Source organism: Aulonocara stuartgranti (assembly GCF_965226115.1).
Source record: "Aulonocara stuartgranti genome assembly, chromosome: 15".
Taxonomy (NCBI): Eukaryota; Metazoa; Chordata; class Actinopteri; order Cichliformes; family Cichlidae; genus Aulonocara; species Aulonocara stuartgranti.
Window position 1 is genome coordinate 16,529,694 of NC_138951.1, and position 27,450 is coordinate 16,557,143.

At 39.2% G+C, this 27,450-nt stretch overlaps 2 protein-coding genes across 5 annotated transcripts in view; one reads left to right on the forward strand and one right to left on the reverse strand.

Annotated features, from left to right (window-relative positions):
* lama2 (laminin, alpha 2) overlaps positions 1 to 20,309 on the forward strand; it is a 233,467-nt gene extending 213,158 nt beyond the window's left edge. For 2 of the 3 annotated variants that reach the window (XM_082506112.1, XM_082506111.1), the window contains 14 exons: positions 1,999 to 2,150; positions 2,257 to 2,433; positions 4,134 to 4,305; positions 5,988 to 6,080; positions 10,161 to 10,273; positions 12,369 to 12,462; positions 12,783 to 12,878; positions 13,291 to 13,371; positions 14,372 to 14,449; positions 14,744 to 14,813; positions 14,977 to 15,105; positions 15,356 to 15,486; positions 18,797 to 19,016; positions 19,182 to 20,309. In XM_082506112.1, coding sequence (XP_082362238.1) covers positions 1,999 to 2,150; positions 2,257 to 2,433; positions 4,134 to 4,305; positions 5,988 to 6,080; positions 10,161 to 10,273; positions 12,369 to 12,462; positions 12,783 to 12,878; positions 13,291 to 13,371; positions 14,372 to 14,449; positions 14,744 to 14,813; positions 14,977 to 15,105; positions 15,356 to 15,486; positions 18,797 to 19,016; positions 19,182 to 19,342 — 1,767 coding nt within the window. In that variant the 3' untranslated portion in view covers positions 19,343 to 20,309. The remainder of the gene's footprint in view (positions 1 to 1,998; positions 2,151 to 2,256; positions 2,434 to 4,133; positions 4,306 to 5,987; positions 6,081 to 10,160; positions 10,274 to 12,368; positions 12,463 to 12,782; positions 12,879 to 13,290; positions 13,372 to 14,371; positions 14,450 to 14,743; positions 14,814 to 14,976; positions 15,106 to 15,355; positions 15,487 to 18,796; positions 19,017 to 19,181) is intronic. The other variant, XM_082506113.1, reaches the window with a different exon arrangement.
* A 1,452-nt stretch (positions 20,310 to 21,761) lies between these two features.
* The window catches only part of rgs6 (regulator of G protein signaling 6), a 101,045-nt gene continuing 95,356 nt past the window's right edge, over positions 21,762 to 27,450 (reverse strand). For both annotated transcript variants that reach the window (XM_082506123.1, XM_082506124.1), the window contains exons 15-18: positions 25,611 to 25,797; positions 24,294 to 24,383; positions 23,709 to 23,762; positions 21,762 to 22,982 (exon numbers count right to left, since the gene is read on the reverse strand). In XM_082506123.1, coding sequence (XP_082362249.1) covers positions 22,932 to 22,982; positions 23,709 to 23,762; positions 24,294 to 24,383; positions 25,611 to 25,797 — 382 coding nt within the window. In that variant the 3' untranslated portion in view covers positions 21,762 to 22,931. The remainder of the gene's footprint in view (positions 22,983 to 23,708; positions 23,763 to 24,293; positions 24,384 to 25,610; positions 25,798 to 27,450) is intronic.

Genomic DNA, 27,450 nt, shown 5'->3' on the forward strand with positions numbered 1-27,450 from the left:
ATTTTAATAATATGTATGCATTAAGGCCATAGTAACTACATAAATTGCAAAGAAAGTGCAATAAACTACAAAAAAATGAAAATCGTTTTAGGGTTGTTGTTTTTTGTTTTTTTTTACATATATTTCTAGTTAGAGAAATTTAAGAGGTTTGTCCCTCAAAACTGTAAATACAAAAAAGTTGCACAAAATAGTTTCCCACCACAGGAAATTTATTTTTTACTGTCTTCATAGTTGGATTTTTGAGATACACCAATTTTTATATACTGCTGGAAAACTGAAAATAACGCAAAACAGAGCGTGCCCGCTTCAACCAGTCTTAAAGGGTTCAAATGAAAACTAATAGCCCTGCAAAACTGTACTGTTGCAACCTGTCGGTCAAAATATAGCCACACTCCTGAATTATACCCTGTTTTTTTCACCAGATTTTCACTATAGTTGTACATTCAATATTTCACATGAGTAGTGATTGACAGTATAAACTTACTAGGAATGTGTTTACTGAGGATATAGTGAACAGTATCAATTATTATTTTTTTTGCTTAGACTTTTATGAATTCCTGTTTTAACTTGAAGAATTTCCCCATGTTGGCAATGCTAAAGAATGTGCACGTGTGCTATCTCCGTCGTTTATATACAGTCTATGGGAAAAGTCAGGATATGCACAAAGGGAGGAGAGATGGTAAAATGATGATGACAGTTTTGAGGTACATCTAAGAGTTCCTCACTCATTCAAAACAACTGAGAATTTTCTTTATACAAACTGGAGATCAAAACTCTTTATCTTTCCTTCTTATCCACTGAATGATTGCACTAGTTTTTTGCACTAGCCTCGAGATATCACATTACTTTTTGTTTTTAATTAAGACATTAGATGTCTCATAAAATGTGGAAAAACATATTGAATAGGCCTGACCTGAAAGACATGGACTGCACAGTTCTACCTGCTTCAGCTTTACACTCAAGATATCGAATGAGAAATGCAGAAAAGCATACCATGTTTTGCATGAATGTTGTATTTGTGCACATTCTTGTAAAATGCACCTGTATGTGAGTCTGCATGAGTGTGTGTGTGTACGCACGCGGGTGTGCTTTTGTACCCATGTACGAGTGTGAGATGGCGCGGCGAGAGCCATGTTGTACCTACATCTCAGTTCAATTTGTCCCCGACCTCAAATTGAAATTCCATTTTCAGGTGGTAAATTGTCTCCCACTTCGCCCTCTGGCACACAGTGAATTAAAATTCAAATTAGCCTGACCCTGCACCACTGCTCTCTAGCACCTCTCTGTCTGTCTCACTCTTTCTCTCTCTCGCCATCTCTATCGTGCTTGCTGTTTTGCTCTCTGCCCTCTCATCTCTTCCCCCTATTATCCTGTCCTCTCCATTCCTCTCATCTCTTGTTATCCTTTCCTCCCCACTCCCCTCGTCTTCCTTTATCTTGCTTATTTCCCCCCAATTTTGCTCTATATACCATATATCTCCCTGCATTCACCTCGCCATTCCCCCTACCCTTTCTCTGCTCTAATCCTCACTCTGTTTTGCCTCCCGTTTTTTTTTTCTGTCCGTTTCATCCAATACCCTTTCTTTCCCTTTTTTCTTTTTGCACAATGTGGATATAGAGTTACAACCAAATGTGCATTTAGGTATTTATTTATTTGTGTGTGTGTGTGTGTGTGTGTGTGTGTGTGTGTGTGTGTGTCTTCTTTAAAACAACATAAATGGATTAGAAGCTAAAACAACATTGTTGTTGTTGCAGTTCCCCTGTGTGTTTTTAAGAAATAATCTGTAATCAAACACCTACATTTTCATGTCATTTTCTACTCATCAAAATAAAGTTTCTGATATATTACACTGGACTGAATGTACTGAATTTAAAAACATAAAGTCCTTTTGCATTTACTTATGCAAATTTACTTGAACTTTACCATATTCTGTCTCCTAGGGTTAGTTTGAATGTACATGTTGACCCTGTTAATAAAGTTTATCTCCAACTCTGGCAGCCCTACCTCTCAGTCATGCTGACCAGAGGTTCGCTGGAAGTCGTAGTGTCTACCGGCAGCCACAATCGGCGACAAGCCACCAGACGACCTGAACAAGGCACGCTGAATGATGGCAGAGAGCACACACTCCGCATAGAGAGGCTAGCTGGCAGGTTAGCGTTTGTTTTTGTTATGAAGTAACAAACTCCTGTTGAAGATGTTTTATTGTGTGTTATAATCCATTTCCTCATTTTGGAATTTTTCTTTGTTTTCCAACAGATCTTTTGCTGTCCACGTGGACGATGAAGCCAGGATGCAGGGTATGCTTCCCAATGACCAGCCATTGAACTTGCAGCGTATCTTCCTTGGTGGTATTCCCGCAGAAGTAGAGCAGACCTCCAACAGAGCCAACATCCCCTTCAAAGGATGCATATGGAACCTCATGATCAATGCTGTGTATGTTAAACTTTGTCACTCTGTCAGATATAACTGTGAACAGATTTGTTTTCTACAAATTTATTTGATGCAGGCATGATCTTCAGTTGAACAGCAGAGTGTTTGGTGTTTTTTAAGATGATTAACAGCAGTTTATTGAAATGCTTGTTTAGGCTGTAGACTTGTTTTTAAGTTAGCTTTTAAAAAAATTGGATACAAACTGTGGATCTGCCACTAGAAATGCTTCTGTCTCCTACGATGTTGAGATCACACATGGGTGAAAGTACTAATTCACTTTACATTATGTTTAAAATGTTCCCGTTAAACCTGTTTGATCCATATTTAAACACTGTACTTACTGTCTTAATGATCACCATAGACATTATACACTGACAGGTTAAAGTGTAGTTAATGCAATTGCAGCAGGTCACGGTCGTGCTGGTGGTGTTGATGATGATAAAGCCCGTCTTTCTGCCTGAACAGCAGTAATTGAACTGTCCAGCATCATAAACATGCTCATAACTCAGATTACACCACCTCGTCTTTGTCTGTTTATGATTGCGTCGTTCCCTTCATTTCAGCCCTATCACCCCGACCTTTTCTAAGCTTACATCTGCGTGCCTGTCTGTCAGTTCACTCAGTGTCTGAAACAACCTCTCCCCTTTAGGACAACCTCCCTTTAAGCCAGGGGTGTCCAACTCCAGGCCTCAAGGACTGGTGTCCTACAGGCTTTAGATGTGTCCTTGAGCCAACACAGCTGATTTAAATGGCTAAATTACCTCCTCAACATGTCTTGAAGTTCTCCAGAGGCCTGGTAATGAAATCATCATTTGATTCAGGTGTGTTGACCCAGGGTGAGCTCTAAAACCCGGAGGACGCCAGTCCTTGAGGCCTGGAGTTGGACACCCCTGCTTTAAGCCATAAAGATCTGGTTGGCAGTCCCATCCAAATGAAAGGCCTGAGTGCGAATGCTCTGCTCACACATATGTATCTAAATGATGAGAGCAGGAGTTGGAAAAACCCTTGTAAGCTGAGCTTTTAGAGCATTCTGAAGCCTAAGCGTTTGGCTAACAGGGATTGTTTAGTCTTTCGTTGGTTTTTTGCTGGTATTGTATCTAAGGCAGAACCACTTTTGTCAAAGAAAATGTTATATCCATCTAAAGTAATGTTATGTAACAGAGCAGAACAGGGATCGGTGACAAAAGATGTGAGAGGCTCGTGGTGAAGCTGGTTGCAAAGTGCCTTGAAGAGAAAAAAGCAAGTGGAGACAGGCGAATAGCTACTTAAAAAATGTGCCCTGTGTGAAACAAATATATGTATAAATACTTGGAAGTGTATAAACTGAATCAGCTGGCATCAGTTGATGTATTGGAATCAGGGGCTAAACTTGGTTTTGGGGCTAAACTTGGTTTTGTGGCCTGCCTGATCTAAGACTATGCTCAATTGATTTAGCCATAAAATTATGTGCATGTCAGGCCTGTTGTTTTTATTCACCAGCAGGGAATCCACCACACGCGACAGTGATGATAGTCATTTCAGCCTGATATTTCTTAGTTGCAGTTTTATTTGTATATGTAAAATACTAAATATCTACTTTATTTTGTGAAGAAAATTAAATTAAGGCTTGAAATAATAAACCATAGCAAACCTTGATACTTACAGATTTATTTAATTCTGCTGTGCACATGATTTTTACATCTAACTGCCTGTTCCCCTCTCAGTTTGTCAGATTTCGCTCAGCCTGTTTCCTTTGAGAATGCTGAAATTGGTCAGTGCCCGAACCTCACCCCACCGCCACCTCCACCTCCTCTACCAGCAGAGAAGGAGCTCGAGAAAGAAAAAGAGGATTCAGAGCCCTCAACCCCCATCTCACCACGTCCAAGTCCTCCTGCTGTAAGTTTAATATAGCAACTAATAAAGGATGTTACAACTATTAAGTAAATTGTAATGGCCATTGTTTTTGTTAGTCAGCCTGTTTTAGACTGTTTGAACATTTTCAAAATATAAAAACAAATAATTATGTGCATGTTAGGCACATAGAACACAGTGTAGTAAAAAGACACACATTCACCTGTGTACAGTTGTCCTACAGGGCTACAGTGCTATTTTTCTGACTCTGTTATTCAGAATATACTCTCACTCCCTTTCTCTCTCTGATGAAATGCAGCCATGGCCTGCCGTGTTAGCTTAGCAATTCATCACACAGCAGTTGTACAGCCCATTAACTTTTCTTTATAGTCCCTTTAGCCTTGAGTCACTAAACGCCAGCCCTGGCAGCCTGTCATACAGAGTGGAGCCATGGCGTTATGCTAGGCTAACTGTGCATACAATTAATGCTTTATGAGTGCAGAGGAGCCAAACACTCTGAGCTAACATTTAGCCACTATTCTAAGAAGCTGGCAGGCGGTAAAGTCAGTCATTTTTACACTCTTAGCACCGGGTTAGGCAAGATATATTTCACATATATGGCTTACAGCAGGCATAGGTTATCAGTTACCCAGTTAGCTGCTAAACTACACCTCTTAAGGAACATTGATCTTCAAGCACAGAGCCAAAGAACTCTCCTATCCTAGCTATAATTCTGGTTTGTTGCTTTATGGGCTGAGAATTCATCTGATTTTATGATTTAGACTGCAGGCTGTAAAAGCCACAGTTCTGAGTTCTCATCTACACATTAAGTGTTATTAGGGTGGTTTTTTTATGTGTATTTATATATGTCATGCTTTGTTTGTTTGGTGCTTTGTTAAGACTCTTGACTCCTAGAGAAGTCTGTTAAATTAACATCATAATGTAGTATACAGCAGATACTATAGAAAACATCATTACTGCCATTTTTGTCTTGTACTGGATACAACACTGTTAAAATATTGACATGTTTTCACTATCGAAAAACAGTTTTTAAAAATTGAACGGCACAATTTTGGCTATTAGCACATTGTTTTCAAATGATTAAGCAATGGAGCTCTGCACACAGGTTGTGACATGAATTTTTCATCAGCAGTAGGAGGATTTTGTCAAAATGAAGAAGTAAACACTGGTTGAATCACAGTTGACAGAACACAACAACTCAGCATGCGTATGAATGAAAAGAGCGTCTTTACTTCCCACTTCTCTGTCACGGCTTCTGTATTTGTGATTCTTCTGATAGTCACCGAGTACCAAGTGAGGGGTCAAAGAGGCTCCATAGGCCTCAGTGAACCTCTGAAAAATATAACTCAGACTTTAATTTGAGCATTTTCCTTTTTCTCTTTGCATTTTGATTGATAATGTGACAACTGCCTCTAATTAGCTTTTTAAATCTCAGGTCTATAATTTCCTTCATTTACACTGAGCTGCAACATTAATAATGTTAAACAGGCTATATTTTCAGCTGCAAAATTAGACTTTTTCTTTAAAAAAACCCAAAAAACTAGAAATAGGCCTTGATCTATTCATCTGTTAGAAGAAACTATGGTAAGAGTCTATAAGGAATGGGAACCGTTGCTTTTTGGCATTATCATCTGCTCTGTCATCATTCTGTCTCTCTGGCTGCCACTAATCTGCTTCCTTCCAACTCTCCAACTGCTGACTTGCAGGAGGCTACGTCCCCTTCCCTACCTGCTGCTGCAACCCGTGCACCTGCTACTGTAGCACCGTCCAGTGATAAACAGAAACCCAGCTCAGATGTGGTACACACACACACATGCAAACACACGAACTCAGTACTGGTTTGCTATTATTAAGTCAAGTGTAAGATTGTGTCACTCAGATTTTGTGATTTCCTCTGTGGCTTGCAAGCCCAAAACTTGTCCATTCATACTGAAGACATGATCCAAAAAAAAGAGAAGATGACAAATAAATAATTTAATCTTTCAGAAATAAAAACTGTATTATTTTCTAGAAGCGCTAGTTAGCAGACACTATTCAGAGAGAGAGAGAGAGACATTAAACAGTTGTTGGTAACTATTCTCAGACACAGATTTAGTGGACTGGAGAGTAACCTTGTGTTTACTCCACCCATGGCATCATTCCTTCTTTGGCCTTAGGCTAACAAGTTATCATGAGACTGACCCAAGGTTCTCTTCTATCTGTCTGCTACTTGAGGCCAGGCAGAGAAATTGGTGCAAACACAGCCCTCAACTGGCAGTGACTGACCACCTCTGCCAGAGCAGCTGAGGGTTAAGTGCTTTGTTTGAGAGCCCTTAACATTAGGTACTGAGAAGAAGAGGGGCTTTCTTGTTTGATATTCCGATGGTGTATCTGTTATAGTTTGGGATGCACCAGTTTATCAGCTGAAATTAACCTTGTTGACTGACTTCAACGCATTGGCAAAAGAGATGACATTCACTGAGGGGAGTGTTCAGCATTTATTTTGTGTGTTCCATCAATTTTGTGGTCTCTGGGATTCAGTTTCATTTAAAAACAGCGTGGCAGGGAAAATCTGAAAGACCTGAGATAATCAAATTGAGAAATGTCTCTGTTTTCATGGTAAAAAAGAGCGCATGAATGATAAAAACTAAATAAACAGAAAAAAACAAAGGTTCACAGGATTCTGGGTACTCCTGTGAAAGACTAAGAATGACCGCATCGTGACTTGGTAGCTTGTAGAACAACCTTTAGCAGCAATACCTTGGAATAATAATCATCTATATGCATTTAACAGTATCTCACATTGTTGTGGAGGAATCCTGGCCCACTCTTCTCTTCGTCCCACCATAGCATTTCAGTCAGGTTGAGGTCTGGTCATTGAGTTGGCCATTGCAACATCTTGGTTCATTTCTTCTTCGGCCATTCTGTTGTAGATTTGCTGCTGTGCTTGGGATTGCTTTCCTGTTGCAGTTGCAAGCTTAAGACTTTTTCCTGACAACCGTTCCAAATAAGCCATACTTGTTAAGTCTTTTCTCTGTTCCTTCACTTTCTCTAAACATTGCGCAGTTGGACCTAGAGGGGAATTTTCACTCCTGTGATTGTGCCATTGTTTTTAACACGTACCTGAATGCTCCAGACCAGCAAACTACCACATAAGTAGTATGTATTTTACACCTGTAAAGCTATTATCCCAGATCAGTTTGTTCTGCAGTTCTTGTTCCTAAAAACTTTTTTCCAGTGGCTGAAATACAGTAAGCACAGTATAGACTTTATAACTATAGAAAGTGGTGGAAACTCTTACCTACACACACAGGCTCATCTTCACTCGTCACAGACACACACACACACACACATATATATATATATATATATATATATATATATATATATACACACATAAATTTCTGGCTAAAGGACAGATTCTATTGGTGTGACCTCCAACCAAAGACCTGAATGGAAGACCGTCTTCCCATTGTTAGCTTAATGGAAATACGCAGAAGGGATGAGAGAAAGGAAGGGAAGAAGAGGAGGATGGAAAAGGATAGAAGAAAGACAAGAGGGAAGAGAGAAAAGGTGCAACGAAAAGGGAGAGTCTTTCTGAACAGAGTGGCGCTCAGCTTTTGTTGGCTTAATGGAAAGACGGAGGAGAGGAAGTGGGAAAAGAATGAAAGGAGAGGGAAGTAAAGGACTTCTGAGCAAGTGACGTCTGCCTTTTGTTAGATAGGGGAAGAATAAGAAAGAGGAAAAAGACTGAGGTTGAAGAGGAGGAGCGGATATGGGGACAGAGAGTGATAAGAGGTGAGTGTCAGCTGTAACAAAGCAAGGTCACGGTGTGGGGAATGTCTTCACTTGAAAGGGAACAAGAGAGGATTGGAGATTGAGACACACATACACTCAGTCGTCTCAGATCCTCTCTCTCTTGCTAACTTTGTCACGCACTCACACTTGAAGTATGGCAAAGTACCTTTATCACTTAATAGGCATTACTGTATATTCAAAAGAGGAGAGACACAAACTAGAGGGTGAAGCTTTTGGAAGGGGGGGGGGGGGGGGGAATTAGGGGGCGGGGGGACAAAGGAAAGACCAGATACTGAGGTGTGAACAGAAGACTAGTCTAGATCTGGAGAGACTATTAGAGGTGATACAAGGTAACAAAATGAAGTAGAAGCAAAACGGAAGGACTTCAGGTGACTGTAAGTGAGACAAGATAGAAGTGTAAGATAATAAAAAATAGAGGGAAACAGATAAGGGCCAAGGACAAGAAGTAAAGCAAGAAGTAGAGAGAGAGGACAATGACAGGAGGGTACGATGGGAGCAGAGGGTTTGGTAAGTAAAAGCCAAAAAAAGAGGTGTAGAAAAGTGGAGAAAGTTGAGGGAAATAGAAGATCAGTACAGTTTGGGAAGAACAAAGCAGAAGAAAAACCATGTACGGTAAAAGAATGTGGAATGAGTGGGATTTATCGGTACATGCTGGTACAGACAGCAGGAGGAGAGGGAAGAAAGGAAAACTGGGTGGGTGGGAGGAGAGGCAAAGATGGTAAAGCAGATGATGGGAGCACAAAGGACGAAGAATACTACAGGAGACTTAGACTGAAAAAATGAATAAGAAATATAAACCAGTGAAGATGAGCATTATAGGGGGAAAAAGACAGATGTTTTGAGTTTTGAGACAAGCAGACAAAAATAAAGGAGGTATCATTTTTTTTAAAAAGGAGAAGGTAAAATTGGATATTGTTTTAGAGTAACCAACAAAGTAAAGTTGCATCTGATGCTAGTATAGGAAAATATGAAAGCAGAGGGAATAATTGTGGGGAAATAAAGTAATTGTAAAAGTGAGGACAACGGAAGGAATAAATAAAGTAAGGAAAATGAAGAAGCAAGATAAAAGTATGCAGGAGTGGAGGGAAAATGAAAGCAGCAGATGGGAGGATAGGTGGGCATCATGAAATTAGGGAAAAATAAAGACTTTGACAAGGAGGAAAAGGAGAAGAGGTATAAGAGTGAGGAGGGATTAAATAGAAGCAAGCAGAAAAGAGAAATGTCTTGGAAGGCCTAAAATAAGATGGTGTGAGATACAACAATGACACCTGGTGGTTGTTGACTGAACTGCAGAGTGCGGGAAGAGAGAGCACATAAACACTAATTGAATAAGTTACTAAAATAATATACAGCTAAAGCAATTCAAGAATGAATAGTGGAATTGTAAAGAGGGCCTCGAAAAGCGCTATATAAATGCAATCCATTATTATTATTATTATTATTATTATTAAGAGAAAACAGCTGTGATGCCTGGTTTAGATGAAATCAAAACATGCACAGGGGTCCTAAAAATTAGACGATTCCATGTTCCATAGCAAAACACCAAATCTGCCATGTGACCAGCTGTTTTGATGTGATGAAGAACATAATTGATAAGCATGACAAGCATCCAGTCTCCCGTTTTCTTAACCACTTAACCACAGGCTTATTGGAAGGATCTGAACCTACCTATGATGATACGCACACCTTGGGTTTCATGGTCCATACCATAGCAGCAGTGTAAAAGATTGAGAATGTTATACTGGACTATAGTGTGTTTGACAATCAGAATATTTTTAATTGACTGTATTGTTTAAATTAGAGTTTTAAAATTACATCATAAATACCCCATCTAAAAACTACTGTGCCTTTAAAGTGATTTTTTTTCAAACATTTTCAATGATTTCTTATGTAAAGTCCTGTTTGGTGCGTCATCGTGACCTGCCAACCCTGCGAGCCCTTGCAGATCAGAAGAACGAACCCTATTAGTGTGATTGGCATGTGTTCTGCCTGGGTGTTAGGGTTCACGTTGACAAGAGCCAATTGAAGCGGTGCGGTGAGACCTTGTCACTGTAACTGACATGTTATGTCCCAATCTCCAGGAATCATGTGCATCAGCTGTGGCCCCAGCAGCACTTGAGAAGGCCTATCAGTTTGGATTGACCAGAAACAGCCACATGAGCTTCGCCTTTGATGACAACAATGTCAGAGACAAGTATGTTCAAAGCAAATGAGCTTTTTCAAATGAATAATGGATTTGAGTTATTTATTTTTTTAATGGTTCTTGGCAAACTTGCTGCTTTGTGGAATTTAGGTTTTTACAGTGGAGTTATGCAGTAGCTGTCATAGATGAGACAAACCTTTGTAGTATTGTCTGAAACTTGGATGTAATTGCAATGAAAATATTCATCTCAATCAATTTGAGTTTATTGCAAATTATTTACTGTAAAGAAAAATGTGCAATGGGAGGAAATATTCAAATATTATAAAGTAACAGTTGCATGATCACCTTAGTAAGAAATTGTAATATGCAAGTAGAACTGTGTGCATTTGAAGCACATTGTAAGTATGTCATTATTACAGATGATATGCCCTTAATGTTTTTCTGAATAATTACATAGTTGGATGAAGCAGCATAAAAAGAAAATACTGTAAAAGTTAGTCACCCCAGTTACAAATGTAGCTACAGGATAACCCCACCACCTGTAACATAGTTAACATAGCAACCCCAGATACGTGTGTGTGATCTGCAGTACGGAGCACATTTCTAAATAAATAAATAAAAAGCAGAAGTGAGCGGTAGTTTTGGCAGGATGTGATTCCTACAAACAGAAAGGTGTACACCGGGTCAAAATCTACTGTATAAGAAACAACATCTTAAAAAAATGAACATGTTGGCTGGACCAGCCGTCAGAACAACCCTTCTGGTCCACAGCAAACTGACAGTAACAAAAAAAAAAACACACTCTACAAACAAGGCGAAGGTCTGAGTATGCTTTAGTTGTTGTCCTGGTGGTCTATGCAAACAAGGGATTTGTGTCTTGGGCAGTGTCTCTGACTGTTTTAAGAATCACACTTGTAACATTTAATTACTTCACATGCTCCCTAAGCTGCAAGGCAGCCTGCTGTCCAAGTAAATCACCATGTATCCATTACTCTGTGTATCTGTCAGTGCTAGAAAACACAAACCTGACTCAGATATTGAACTCTTCAAACTTAAGTTTGTCCTTAGAAACACTTCTTGTAATAATCAAGGCTATGCAGAACTAAAGACAATTACTAATGTAAATCTTTGGGGTGTAAAATATGGTTTGAAATATTGAAATGGTACAGTCAAAGAACATACTAGACATTATTTTGTATGCTGTATGCCCTGATCTCAATCAATCGAATCGTTTGACTAAGATATTAACAGAAACTGGTCACAGTCCTTTAAGATTTCCTGTCTCACGCGAACTCTTAGTATTAGAATTTAGTAATGTCTTTTTGCATCAGTAGCATCAGTCACATATTTCACGTAGGCTTTTTTGACTCTTTATTTCTTTGTTTTCAACCATTCATTTGTTCTTTAGGCTGTTCATGGTTGCTTTAGGTTGTGATCTTTTTGGACTGCTCCTACAGTAACTTCAGAGTCACAGGCTACAAGGCACAATGATTGCAAGGAATCCAGGTGCTTAAGTAGCAAAGCCTGAAAGATCTCTTGCAAACCTAAAACATGCCACAATGTGGTCGTGCAATGGTTTTCATTAACTTAAATTCTAAATGTGAACTCTAGCAAGTTGTAATGATTTATGCATCTGTTTTTTTTCCTGTTATGCTTGAGTTCTTCTTCACTAGGACTTCAGGATATATGGTGGATGCCAGCTTCCAGGAGAGTAGCAACAGTCCTGTATTTCCTCTATTTATACACAGTTTCTTATTGTGGATTTCTAAACACCCAGGGACTTAAATATGCTTTTGATGCTTCACATACAGTTTTTCTATGATGCTCCTTTTAGGTCCTTGGTTCAAACCGACGTATCTTTCTTTAGAGAGCAGGCGATGTCAGTAATAAGACTCCATGTTTTTATTTAAAGAGCCTCACAGCTCTACAGCCACCTCCCTCTCTCCAGTTAGCCTTAAGAGAAATCATTAATGAAGAGGTTCATTTCTTTCTTTCTTCTGGTCTGAGTCTGTGTGATTACAAAAAATACAAGTGTGTCATCAGTTTAGTCAGATCCTGTTTGCCTTGACAATTCAGAAACCCTGTCTTGCAACTGTACTACAATGTATTCCTGTGTTTGTTTGTTGTGGGGTTTTTTTCTCCACAGACTGAAAATTGAGTTTGAGCTGAGGACAAAGGAGTCATCCGGTCTTATTTTCTACATGGCAAGAATCAACCATGCTGACTTTGTTTCCATACAGGTAACTATCTAATATACTGGCAGGTGTTTTTAGTTGTTTCTCTACTGCTGTTTGTCCTGTAGTATTTTTTTAGTTTAAGACTTAATCTCATAAAGGGATATAACGTTTGCTCTTTGTGTGTTTGATTTCCAAATTAGGCCCAGTAGGTACACACTCTGAACTGCTTTTACAACTTAAAAGGTTTCACCTGATAAATTTCCAGTTTGATTTCTGTCTGTGCTGTAGAACTGTATAGAGGCTAAAGCTGTATGTACTCTGTTTTACATGTCTGCTTGTTATTCTCCTTCATCTATCATGAAAACCCTTTTTTATTCTTTAAGATCAAGAATGGTCAGGTTTGTCTGGGTTATGATCTTGGCCATGGAAACATATCTGACTGTGTCCCATACTCCATCAATGATGGAAGCTGGCATAAGGTACAACAGTTCTTAAGTTTTTAACACATTTTTTCAATTATTTGAACAGCATCTCCTGTCTGGATTTGATCTGCATGACATCTTGTATGCAACATTATGATAAGATTCAAAATCTTTACTGTTTCAAGAGCTTAACTGCAATAATAAAAGTTCTGTTGCTTGTTGTTTTATAGCTCTTAAAAGAATTGTTTATAATAGAAAATCTGCACTTTCCTTATTAGGAATAACAATTTGTGTTACACTGCAATGAACACATTGAAAAAGTCACAGCACGTAAAGACAAGTTGTCAGTCTTCATGCGTCCAAGGCAACGTTTTAGTCATTGATGAAACTATCGGATGCTTGTGATTCAGTTACTTCACCATGTCTACTTCCTTTTTGTTCTCTCTCTGTCTCTGGTTTTTGTTCCTAGATCAGCGTAACGCGTGACAGGCAGAGAGCCACGCTTATTGTGAATAGGCGGTTCCAAAAAATGATGTCAAGTCCAAAGAAGGTGCTCAGAATAACTCATACATGTAGCATAACACAATGCATGACCTGCAAAAGCCGTAATTTGCTCAAACTCCGCTTCTCATACGTTACTCATTACTTGTCAGTGACATCAGAAATAGTCCTTGGACCTGTACTATAAATGAAGTTTATACATCCAAGGTGTTATTCCTTATCTAGCTTCTTAACACTGGCAGTCCTGCCAAACAATAAGTCAACCTAGGGGTTTGATATCTAGCTACAAGCACATTTACGTGAAAGAAGTGGTGTTGGCAGCGTCTGCTGGCTGCACAGCGTGTATTTTATGAAAAACTTACACTATAATATTTCAGAAATATGAAGAGGTTAAACAGAGTATCTAAGTTGTAAGCATCAATCCGTAAGTGTCCATAGTGATGTACACGCTAAGAGAACCAGCTCCATAACATTGAAACCTAGAATTAAAAGTTGAACTTGCATCACTGAGCCCAAGTCCTGTTTCTGCCCTCTATCGTCACAATGAGGTAGTCAAACTCTTGCCATTATGTCATTCAGTAAATCATGAACTTAAACTGTGGCTAACACAAAGTTTCACAGTGATTTATGTCAAAGATGTTGTACACAGCAGTGCAGGAAACCAAAATGAAGTGTTTTACAACACTGCGTAGCACAAAGGAAAAAAATCACAGAGGAAGCATCAGAAAAGACTCTTTGCATGTTGCATTGGGAGAGGAAATATTTGTTCATATTTGGACTTTAAACTGTGGCCCAGCAAGGGGGTGTTTTCACTGTTTGCATTTCTAATTTTATATTTTTATGCTGTATTTTTGTGTCTTGTCAATTTTCTCTGCTACATCACCTTGACATGGTCATCTCGAGACACATTATTGTAATAATCAATAATGTAGGACGCAGACAGACAGAATTGCTTTTATTATCTGTACTAATAGAGATGAAATTGTGTGTCAAAGTGACTGTGAGCACTGCAAAAATATTGCGTTAATGAACTGTGTTCTTGTTGCCAGGCTGACCTGTTAGATGTGGTGGGGATTCTGTACGTTGGCGGATTACCACAAAACTATACCACAAAACGAATAGGACCGGTAAAACACACGCACACACACACACACGCACACACCATTTAAAAATAGGTAATAAGTCTTTCATTGCATGTCAACACATGCCATCATATTTTTATTTCGGTGCTTCACTTGTTTGTTGTCAGTTTAGTTGTTTTCGATTAACTGAAATAGCTTGAGTGTCATTTCAGTATAAAAATTAAGAACTTCTAGCATGATTATCCAGTTTTCGAGGACTGAAGTTAGTATCAGTCAGATTTTGAGTGATTTTTGTTCAACGAAAGCCATTTTTATCAACTCTTTTTTTTCTTCATCAAGATTCTCTATAGTATCAATGGATGTATTCGTGACCTTAGGGTGGCTGGAAGCCCTGTAGGAGGTGTTTCAGGTAATGGTTTGTATTGTATTTAATGAGTGCCTATTGGTTTTAATGTCTCTTTTGTTTTGTTGTGTTTTTTTTCTCAAAAGAATAGTGTAACAGCTTGATATACGAGATGTTATTTTTGAATGTGCCCAAATAGTTTTTATTAACTTGCTCTCGTTCTATCAAGGTTCTTCTGAGTCCATGATTGACTTTAAACTAGACATGGCCACACCCACATCCAGTCATATGGTTGGAAGGTGCTTCGTTGCTACTGAGACGGGCACTTATTTTGAGGGCACTGGCTTTCTAAAAGCAGGTGAGATGACGCTCAGAGCATGTACATGAAAGGGGAACATAAGGCTGGGATTTTTTTGTTTTATTTCATTTTTTTCCTGGTCATGTTGTACATGCATATAAATTACCTAGCAATGACCTGATTTTGGTTCTTTTGCTGTTTTATTTTATTTTATTATATATTGATCTGAATAAATTTTACTTATTGGAACGTCTTTGTACAAAATGTGCCTTCCATTTCTCACCAACAGTTACTCTTTGTCTTTATCTAGTCTCATCCTATAGAGTGGGTCTGGATGTGTCCATAGCATTAGAGTTCCGAACCAGCAGAACCAGTGGAGTGCTTTTGGCAGTCAGTAATCAAGGCAATGATGGACTGGGGCTAGAAATTGTCGATGGCAAGGTACGCAACACTCATTTATGGCTCAGTCGCACCAAATATAGTGTGTATAGTAAATATAGGATAAGACCCTCCTTGTGACTAGAAAAAAACAGCAGGGATTGCACTGGATTTTTTTCACCTTTGCTGACTGAATGCAAGTAGTTGTGGTGACCAGCTGGTTGTCCAGAGGTTGAACATGCAATGCCCTTAACCTTTGGGTAATCATTTCTGACAGATTTATCAGCAGTAAATCTTTGCTACTGTCTGATTTATAAATGCAGAAAAATTGCCAACACATTGCAATCAATCTTGGTCACTTTGCACCAATGAGCGCAATTTGTCTGTGACGTGTTCCACAATAAGTTTCCTGTTGTTAGACACACTGAGGGACTCTACTGAACCGGTTGCCAACTGCTTCCATTGCCATATTACAATTAAATCACAGACATCATGAACTCCTGAATTTTAGTTTCAGATCTATGAAGTTCTGGCTGGACTTTCAACATAAGTACTTAATGTGAATTTCTGTGTAACAGATTTGCGATTATTACAAACAGATTGCATGTAATTAACACATTGAAGCCATTCAGTTGCAGACTGACACCGTTTGGTGCAATTATGGTCACAGACATAGCAGCCATGTTTGAATTGGCCACTTTCAGTTTCATTGTACATGGTCTTAATAATTTTGTTAATGTTGCAATTTCCAGCCACTGTTGCACTGCGCAGTGGTTCTCAAACTTTTTACATCATTCCCCACGTGGCAAGAAGAAATACTTTCAAGCCCCATCTAAACAAAATAATGACAGAAAAGCCTGGCTGCAACTTTATTTAGATAATAAACTCATTCACAATGAATCATTCAGTAATTTTTGTTTTAAACAAACAACTTTCATTTCAAACAACTATTTCTTAACTTTTAGTCTGCACCACTTCTTCAAAAAGGTAAAAAGTTAAACAGAATGTGAACATTGCCAGACATAGAAAAATAAAATTCAGTCTTAGTCTTATAAAAAAAGAAATCCCCAGAAACTTGTGAACAGAGGTGAAAAATATATAATTTAGTGAGAGTTTAATGCTATTCACTCTTAAAGGCTGCAGTCAGCCTGTTTTTGACAGCAGAGCTGCGGCGGGGCGTGGACTGGGGCGTGGCTGCGGGGGAGATGGACGCACCTGTGCGGCATCCCCAGTCACGTCTCCCCAGCTTAGGACAGAATGAACTGGGTCCTGTTGTTGTTGTTGATATGTGTAGGCTGTAGCCGAAAAGCTGCATTCGCGTGTGTAAGTCGACAGGCGCAATATAGTGCGAACATGCAGCCCAATCCTGGGTTTTGGCACCACTGTAAACGATGGACGACAGACACAACCACATGTTCGCTCTTTTCACTACACTTCTTTATTGCGGCTGTTGAATTACACGCGTGGCTGCGTGCAGCTTTTCAGGGATGCAGCGGATGCGCATATTATTAACGTAACTGCTGCAAATTTCTTGTTTCTTTCCGCCGTAAAAGTGATTCTGATGTTAAACATTAGTTCTGCATGACTTTTCTGCCAGGTAACTTGCGCCCCACCTGTCAGAACTCCAGTGGGGCGTGCCACACACTTTAAAAACTGCACTAACCTGACTGTAGTATAATGGACTGTAGTATAAAGGAATAATATTTGTGTGAAATGCACATATTTAAAAACTCACATTATAATATTACAGATATATTAAGCGGTTAAACACTGACTTTTTTACTTATTTAAGCAGGACAGTATAACTATTGAGATCAAAAATCTCTTTTACAAGTGTGTTAGTTTTCTAGGCAAGAAATACAGCAGTGAAGTTGCAAAAAACTGGTAACACACAGAAAAAAATACACAAGTTAAGTACTCTAAAATAAAAACAATAAAAATAAAATACAAAAGCAACCAAAATGTATAAATGTCATCACCAATAAACCCTGAAAAATCAATAAAAGTAATTCCCACAATTTTTTGATTAATGGAAGTCAGTAAGACAGGCGCAGACCATATAAATAAGACCTTAAAAATAAGAATGTACCAGTGGCTGAGGCTATGAAATGACAAACAGACCTCCCAGCACAAGCACACAATGTACAGTGGCAGGTAAACGCTTTAAGGTTTGTAATAAATCTCAGTGCTCAGTTATAGAAAGAATCCAGCATATGTAAACGTTGTAATATAAGTGAGTATCTCGACTTTTAATATATATATTTTGTTCAGTAAACATGTTTTATATCTTGTTTGAAAATTATCCATGGCTCTGCTCTTTCTGCAACAAAATCATAACAGAAGGTCGTCGTCATTAGCAACAACCGAAGCTGCTGGACATTAATGTGGAACGATTGCGATAAATAAATAAGTTAACGCTAAGTGACCTCTTTGGCGGTTCTAGCATTAAAAATTTCCTGGATATCTTGAATTAGTTGTCAGTAATCTGAAATTGATTTAGAGAGTCACAGCAAACTTAAATTATTCCAATTCAAGTCTTCCATAAGAACCATTTACTTAAAATTCCCTTTTAATAAAAGCTTCATTAAAGAGGGTAGTGCACTTCTGACAACTGAGGATGTTCTGGAGTAGCCAAGTGTAATCTGGAGGGATTCAAAGGATCAAGTACCAAAAACTGAAATGATCAAAAACTCACTGATTCAGAGTTTTTGCCAAATATTATAATACCCCTGACTTTTTTAGGTCACTCAGTCCTATATACATATAATACCCATCAACACTAATATCTGTATTTGTAATAGATTTGCCTAACCAGATTTCAAATTAAACTATAATATTAGAATGTGCTCAAATGCTAAGCATAACCATAGCACATAAACTATGTATGTTCAAATGAAGAAAACATAAATCTGTTTTAAAATCAACAGGAATGTTAAACCTTGTGCTGGAAGCAGGCCCGGAAATAAGAAGCAACAGAAGAATTAAACACTTGTCCTTTCTTAAGATTTTAGTCCATTGTAAAATAAAATAAATGCTGCTTAGAGGAAAAGGACATTGATACAAATTTGATCTTAAAAAAACCTTAAAAAATAGCAAAAATAACATAAAGGGAAAAAACCTCCAGAGAGAAAGCTTTTTCAGTTGTGAGGTTTGGGACTATCAAACATGTTCTTGGTCCATCTCCACAAATTGAGGATTTTATTTTTTTACATAAACTTGTCACAAAAAGTAATTTTTACTTAGTATTTTTTGTGAAAACTTTATAAAACTTTTCACAAACTAATTTCAAAGAATTTCGAAGAATTATGAAATTAGTTTGACTACATGCAGTAAGCTTGTTTGTTGTTTCCATGTGCCTTTCCCTCCCTCTTAGCTGCTCTTCCATGTTGACAATGGAGCTGGGCGCTTTACGGCAGTGCACGTTCCTCAGGGAGAAGGCTTCTGTGATGGACAGTGGCACTCCGTCACCGCCACCAAGAAACGGAACAAGCTGGAGCTGGTGGTTGATGGGAAGCAGAGCGATGCAGCCAGTCCGTATGCACACTCTGTCACCTGTGACACCAGCGACCCCATATATGTTGGAGGATATCCTGGTATGAATGCCACCTACCTAAAATGATACTTGGACAAATGTAAAGAAACATGCCAACACATATGAATTGTTGTTAGCATATATAGAAAACATACTTGTTACAGGAGAAGAGCCTGTTCAGGGATTATGGAGTAAATTTGATTATGTGTTTTTGTTTCTGTCTCAGCTGGAGTTCACCAGGCAGCTCTTTCTACCAGCACCTCTTTTCATGGTTGTATAAGAAACCTGAAGATCACCAAGTCTTCTAAGACCATGGAGGTGCACTTCAACAAGGCTCTGGAGATTAGAGGAGTCCAGCCTCTTTCCTGTCCCGCTGTCGCTGCCTAATTCTCCTTACTGCTTTTCAATAAGGTCTCAGCTTTCCCAAGGGACCTAATGCCAATTTATGTGTTGACCCATTTCCTCAGAGTGAATTTGTGTGTTAGCTGTGTAGTCATTACTCTTTTAAGTCCTGCAACTCGTGACACGTTTCTCTATTCCCAAATTAGTGTACCTTTACAGCCATTCATTAATTCTACTCACAATTCATTTGTTTGGTGTAAGTACCTAAAAAATAAGTGCCCAGCTCAGCTACACTTTTTGCATTGTAACATCAAAAATGTCTTTCTGAGCGTTTTTCTTCACTCAAATTGAAATATAAACAACAACAAGTCTAACCAAACAATTATTCTGATGCTACCAACATGCTATTGCTCAGTGTGATTTTTAAAGTACCAAATTCGTCCATCAATCTATCCATCTTCTTCCGCTTATCTGGGGCTGAGTCGTGGGGGCAACAGCCCAAGGAATCCTCCCTCTCCCTAGCCATCTCCTCCAGCTTGTCTAAAGGAACACCAAGGTGTTGCCAGACCAGCCGAGAGTTATAATCTCCCCAGCATGTCCTGGGTCTGCCCTAGTGCCTCCTCCCGGTGGGACATGCCCAAAACATCCAGTAGGCATCCTAGCCAGATGCCCGAATCGCCTCAACTGCCTCCTTTGGAGGAGCAGCGGTTCTATTCTGAGCCCCTGCTGGATGGCTGAACTTCTCACCCTATCTCTAAGGGAGAGGCCAGCCACCCTTCGGAGGAAGTCCATTTCTGCCGCTTCTCTCGCTTTTGGTCGCTACCCACAGCTCATGACCATAGGATGAGGGTAGGGACGTGGATCGAACGGTAAATCGAAAGCTTCGCTTTTACACTCCACCCATCCCAGTTCTTCAAATATAACCTTAAACATCTACTAAGAAGTTGTCAGTTTATTATCAGACCTGCGCACAATGTGAAGCTCTGATCAATAAATTTGTAATGGCTATGAAGTGAGTCTCACTGTGTTTCAGTTTGTCATCTAAAGTATTAAAATCCTGCATTGCAATACATGTGCTTACAGTACTCAGGTGCTGCTTTTTGGGATATTTTTTGGTGTTTTGAATAAGTTCAGTTTTGTCTTTTATCTTGGAAACAGTTGCACCAGGATTTGTTTTTTTTTTTTCCCTGTCTGTTCTTCGTATACCTTCTTTTCTAAAAAACGGTTTAGAACGTCTGAATTTTTGATCAATGTTTTTAAGCAATAATGCACAAGAAACATTTAAGTGTTTTGATCTCTCCCACAAAACTTGAGTATGCACTTAAAGCTTTACAACTATATGTAGAACATACACTAACGAATCACTAAAATATAAAAGTAAAATAAAAAATTTGATACTCGGGACAAAATGGTTTTATCGAGGAAGTGTACAGTTAGATCCATAATAATTTGGCCAGTCACTCATTTTTACCTCTTGACTGTAAATTGCTGATAGGGTATTGCCGTTAACTTTGTGAACACAATAACTTGAGATTGAGGCAGTGTACGATGTCTAAATCAATACTACAGGTGCATCTAGTAAAAATCTCAGACAAGTTATGAATATCAGTGACTTTGACCTTAAGGTCAAAGTCCTTTACCTGCACTGACATCTGTTTGGGTGTCATATTGACAGTCTCAGTTACCAAAATGAAGTTCAACATTTGGAATTAACCAGAGGTGGGTCGAGTGTTTGTCATGGAATAACAAGGCAACAGTCTCAAACTTCTTGTCAATTGTCAAAATACTTTTGAGCCTCTCAAAATATTTCTAATACTTTTGCTGAACCTCATGAATTAAAGCTGAAAGTCTGCACTTGAATCACATATTGCTGGATTTGAAACCCACTGTAGTGGTGTATAGAGGGAAATCTAAAAAAAGATATGCCTTATTCAAATATAACATGGAGACTATCGGAATAAAACAGTAGTCATACTTGTTTGATGAAGATTAATATAAGACTGACTTACAGGAGGAAGATAATAATAGAAAAGAGAAAAAAAATGTACCGTTTCTTAATAAAATGCCCACCAGATGGCGCTATTGCACTTCACAGCTATTACTAAGATGGCAAGATACTAAAAGCTCTTTGTAGCATTAGATGTAATAATCAGTCTTTATTTCCCAAGCATCAAATTCAAGAGCGACAACACTTTAAAGCTGCACTGTTTAACATTTAGGTTTTAATAGTACATTTCTAAAGCGTACTTGTTGCCCAGCTGTAATGGTTTTGCTCCACGTGCCAGCAAATGACAGAAAGTGAGACGTTTAACCAGTACTTACTACCCAACGGACACTAGGGGGCAGTATGTAACTACAAAGTGCAAAGATGCACCTGTTACATGTTACATGCATTTATTCTGGGATTTTATTGAAAGTGTCATCTGATGCATTTTCCCTGTAAGAAGAAATGGACATGCTGACATAAGGGTCCAAAACTCCGTCTTTATTGTGCATTCCTCTTTTATTGTCATCTTTACACAAAGTGAAGAATGGTAAGAAGTCAGCCAAATAAACATTACTGTGGCCGCCTGCAGTGGAATGTTTAGAAGATAGAGTAAAGCCTAACCTTTATCCACCCACCCGTTTAAAGCAATACAACTGTTTGTAAACCTACCAACTCACCTTTTTATGACAAGATGTTCACCTCTGGGTGTCCACAACATATGTTTAGGGCAAAGTAATTATTGATTTGTAGATTAAGAATATGTCCAAATGATCAGGTCAACACTGATTTTGGTTAGCTTTCCAGGATACGTGTGGCCTTCGTGTTTGGTGCCCTTTACTTGAATTTAAAAGCAGACATTTCAGCTTGTGCTTGTACTAACTTCAGTATTAGTAGCTACTGTTGCACATACTAACACATACTATTGTACCAACTACAGTACTACATTACACAGCTATAAGTGCAGGGAGACAGACAAAAGCAGCAAGTGTGCTGATTTAAATGTGAGCGCACACTGTAACCAAGTAAATCGGCATTGGACATACAGAGGCATATCTTGTGTCATACAATAGTAAGTTGATCTAAAAGCTTTAGTCAATCATAAGTTCAGTGTACTACACCACCTGGCAGTCAAGCATCTGTAAACTGCTCCCAGTGTTTCATTCCCTTATATCATCGTAGTGAATGATGAGATAAAACAGCTAGCTACAGCATTTAATCTAAGTCTCGTTTGACATCTGTCAAGGCATTCAAGCATTCCGTGTTTATATCACTGAAAGTAAAAGCAATAGCCTCTTCAGCTACTATATTAACATGAGAGTAGATAGAGAGAAACAACTGAGCCCGGCTTTCCTTAGTACAGGTGATTTTTGTAGAAACTTCCTAAGAGGAGTAGCATTGTTTATCATCTACACTGTGACAGCACTGGTGTCAGGTCTGGTGACTTATTGCATGCTGTCGGTCCGCTTGAACTGATCTGAGGTGAGTTTCACATGTGGTAGTAGTCCAATCCAGTGGTGTAAGCTTGTTTGGCGCACTTATCCACCTCCCATAGCTACACAAGCACACCCCAGGGTCCTTTTCCACCTGCTTCCCATAGGTAAGCAGCTCTTCTGGGTATGGTTCCACCTATTCTTCATCCAGGCCTTGTCAGGACGACTGCATGAGACCCGTCAGTCGTTTGCCTGTCAATGACTTGCCCTGGAAAAGAAGAGTCATAGTTTAAAGTTTTATTCTCAAGATTTCTAAGGAGCTAAGGAGAAAAAGAAGAAGGATGACCTGCATGCACATAGAGCTTTGTCTGCAAAAATATATTAAATCTCAAGGTAAGAATACATTATATTAGCCCTGAAAAAAAGGGGGGGGGGGGGACAGTAATGCAATGAGAGGTGCCTTAGGGAGCTCCAAGCTTGCCATATGAAGTCCAATAAGACTTAAATAACGTTTTTTTCTTCTTCTTTGATATCAAGCTCATAATGTGTCTGCAGAGAAATGCATAGTTTGGTCACAGTTCCATGTCTTTGCAAACCAAAGGCTTCATCTATTGAACTGAAAGAAATAATGCATTTCATAAAGCAAAAACAAACATGGCAACACATGGCAAATGGCACCCCAAAGGGAACACTGAAGAATACAGAAATCACTCAAACCGCTTAGCTGTAATTTTACATTGTAATTGTTTTGCCTGCATCCTGCCTCTTCCCTCATTTGCAGTCACGCAGTTAGGCAAACTAATTTGTACAATGGACAGTCCTTTATTACTCAATACGCCATTCTTTTAAACCATTGTTTTAAAAAAGTAAATGTCCTTTGTAGCTGCAAAAGTATCTAATGACTACAAAAAAAACTTTAGCACAGATGTACAATTAAAAAAAAGTTTGATAAAGTAGCTGTAATAATTAAAACCAGACGCAGCGGGACACTCACCACACTGCGAGTGAACTTCTCCAGGGAGGTGCGTCGGCCCTGCTCCGTTTCAGGCTAGAGTCGAGCAAAAAGTAAAGAGTGTGAGAGTTCAACTCTTTCGAAGCCAAAATTGCATCTTTCACTTTCAGAGTCAGTTCGCAAAAATTGCACAAGATTGCAGGCATATTTTTAAACATTACTGATATTACAGTAATTGCTGGAAAATACTATGCCGTATTCCACTTTCTTTTCTAAAAAGGGCTGTTAGCAGTCGTCTCAGCAATTTAGCTGACCGAATGCGGTGCACCCCTCATGCCTCATAGCTGGCCCTGCTAGAGGCAGGTTGCCCATCAATCCAGTGTCAAACATGTCAAAATGCCCTTTGACATATTCACAAATTATACTGTATCTCATGGTGTGTGACTGTTACAGTGCTGTGTGTGCACTTTGAGCAGTCATTAAGTCATAAAGACTGGTCCACTTATCTCTACCAAGTAAAGTCGGGGAGCCTGCCTTAGTCTCAGCTTCACTGATGCTAATGTTCAATGATACAGCTTCTGTATGTCCACAGAGAGTAATTCATAAATAGATGACACAGTCACTTACTTTCTTCCTCGCCATCAGAAGGTCCTGGTACAGGTTGGAGCGCAGGAAACGTGAATAGCTGTCACTTTTCATCAGCTTGTAGATGTGGTCCTTAGAGGTCAGAAAGATGGGATACACAGCAAGTAAGAAGGAGAAGTTTGCGTCGGAAGGATGGCGGTGCAATTCTGCTATGTTTATATATAACTATGTGTCGATGATGTACAAAACTTGCCAACTCAAGCAGAGTAAACTGAACAAGACCCTCTCAGTGGGAGAGGATGATTGAGGCACACTGCCAGGTAACTGACAGGAGAAATCTTTTCTTTGTTTAACTCGTCCCATTTAAGCCTGTGACACGAGACGGAATTTAATAGATGCTATGCAGCGCCCAGTACCCCCCCGCCCATCTATCTCCCAATGAGACGTATTCTCTGGAAATCACTCCACAATATAGACCCATTAGTTGATACTGGTGAAGCATGTAAGAAAGACAAATGGAGCAGACAATAGTGTGGGGCAGAGCTTCTGAAAGAAGCACAGAAAACCCACAGAGATATAACCAACTTAAGTTGGAATGTAGAATAGAGCCTTGTGGTAATACTCTTGACCTCAAGCAGGCCTATTTGGAGTCAGTCACATAACTGGGGAATCCTGATACACAGGAAATTACTGAAGCTTATCCCAGCTGTCATAGTATAGGTCAACAGTCTATTGCAGGTCTAACACAGAGACAGACAACCAGTCACACAATTAGGTCATTTAGAATTAAACTTCAGAAGCATGGCGGTGCATTAGTTAGCATTGTTGTTTCCCAGCAAAAAGGTCCTGGGTTCAAATCTGCTGACTGGCTGGGGCCTTGCTATGTAAGTTTGCCTGTCTGCTTTACTTTTTCAAAAGTCACTCCAAAGGATATGAGGTGTGTATTTGCAGTGTAAATGTGTTGCAATCACTGATCAAAAGTAGGGACATTTTTCTCAGTAGTGAGAGAACAGAATGAGGCTAACTGAAATAAATGCAATTTGCTAAATGACTCCTTTTCTAGGATTCACTTAGTATTGTAGTTCACCTTTTATTATTTATGAGTACCACTAATTCTCAGTTCAGCCAGACAAATTTCAGCTGGCATTTGCCAAAAAGTTGCATAAATCTGGACAGGATTTTAAGAGCAGGTTCTTTTTTTCCCAGTCATATAATTTCTATATGTAGGTTTAAAGAGGTTGATATATTGTTACATCAGCTCCACTTTAAAACCCTGTGAAGTCCGACTGGTTTTATAATTTTCAAGTTCAAATAATTTTACTTGAGCTCAAATGCACTGCATGCTCCTCTGCTTCTCACCTGTGCATCTTCGTAGCTGTATCGTCCAGGGTCTTTCAGGTTTTGGCTGGTGCGTTCGTAACTGTGGGAGTCCAGGTTAATAGAGCTGGGCGCTCCCTCTGCCAGGAACTCTGCCCAGATGTCCTGTGCCCTCTGTGCAACTTCGTGCTGAGGTATCCTCTTTAATTCCTGCACAGCCAGCCAGAACCTGCAACAACACAAACAGAAACACACATCAGTGGCATAGACCTTTAAATCTGCATGCTGTGACAGTGAAAGCTTTCTGTATGATTAGAGCGGTAAAATTAAAAGTGAAACCTTCCTGCAAAGCAAACATAGTTTTCTCGAAACATGTCAGTATCCAGAACATTGACTTACATGTATTTGATTTCTTTCTTTCTAAAATACTCTTAAAACTTTCTCCTCCTTTCCTCGACGACACACGAGAATAATTTTCTTTTAAATATTGACACAGAGAAAAAACTTAAACTGTGTTAAATACCAGGGGCAGCAGAGAAGCAGACTGCCTGCAATATTAGTTTCTATCTGTATTGATCTGTGGACTGGTTTAGCAATATAGAGCAAAGCACCTCTGGGGTGTGCTTTGCTCACTCACTCTCTATTTCTCAATAACTGACACTCTCTCTTTCTGTGCCACTCCTCCAAAAGCTCCCTCATAAAACCAAAAGCAATTAAGGGTCCAGAAGAAGAGAACAATAGATGGAGGTGAGGAGACTGGTGGCGTAGCTGAAGGGTGAACAGCGATGTGAGTGTATGCCCTCCCGCTCTGCATCTCACCCTGCTTATGTGTGTGTGTTTTTTCTCTGTAGTGGATCTCCCCCTGGCTCAGAAGTATCAACAACCTCCATAGTATCAGTTCATCCCCAGACTCTTATTCCTAACACGTTTCTGTCTCTCTCACTAGATTTCAGAGATGCCTCATCTCTCTCTCCCACCCACACACTATAAAACACCCACTTATTGCTGCATAGGTGCATAAGGGACTAAATATGACAGTGCCTAGTGTGTAAATTTGTATTTAATGTGAGCTGTAAACCATTACAAGAACAAGTCAAAGAAATCAAAAACATTCATGGACTTAAAAATTAAACAGACAGATTGAGGAAAAGTTGCCATGAGCCTAAAAACACGAGTTTTGAAATGTTTTGTGACGTGTGATGGATCGTCGGGCTAGCGGTTTCTCTTAGTATGCTTACTGCCGGTGCTCTACAACTCTGTTTTTGATGTGTAGACAGAAGTAAAGTAGTTCTGTGAAATCTTATTTCCCTTTGAATCTTTCCTTTAAGGCACGACAACTTAAATTACGTCTTAAATGCATAGGAGGAGTGTGGTTGTCTGTTTAAAGAGGCCCTGTGGTAGGGCACGTTGTGTACTCTGCACCTCACCCAGCAGAGCCAGCTGGGACAGGCTCTACTGCTGCTGCTATGACTTTTAATTGAATGAGCAGTTAAGAAAATTGATGTGTACCTCATTAGCTCAGTCTTGTTATTTTTATCAGAGTTGTAAGGCTGCATCTTTTTCTTCTCTTCGATACAACATTGTTGTTTATGGTGATAAGACCTTTCAAAAACTGTTTTTATCTTAGATTTATCCAACAGAGTAAAAAAAAAATACTAGAAGAGATACATCTGCATAACATTGTAGCTCAGTATTGCTCCTTTCTAATACTCTTTTCTTTTCCTGAAATTTCGATGAGCAGAATTTTAGTGTGGTTTGTGCGCTTCTCTTTAAGTGTTCTAGGTATCTAAAAACTGGCAAACCTTCACTTGATTGCTCTTCCATGTTCCAAGTGGGTTGAAATGGTAGGTTGGAACAATGAGGTTGCCAAGAAGAAATAATT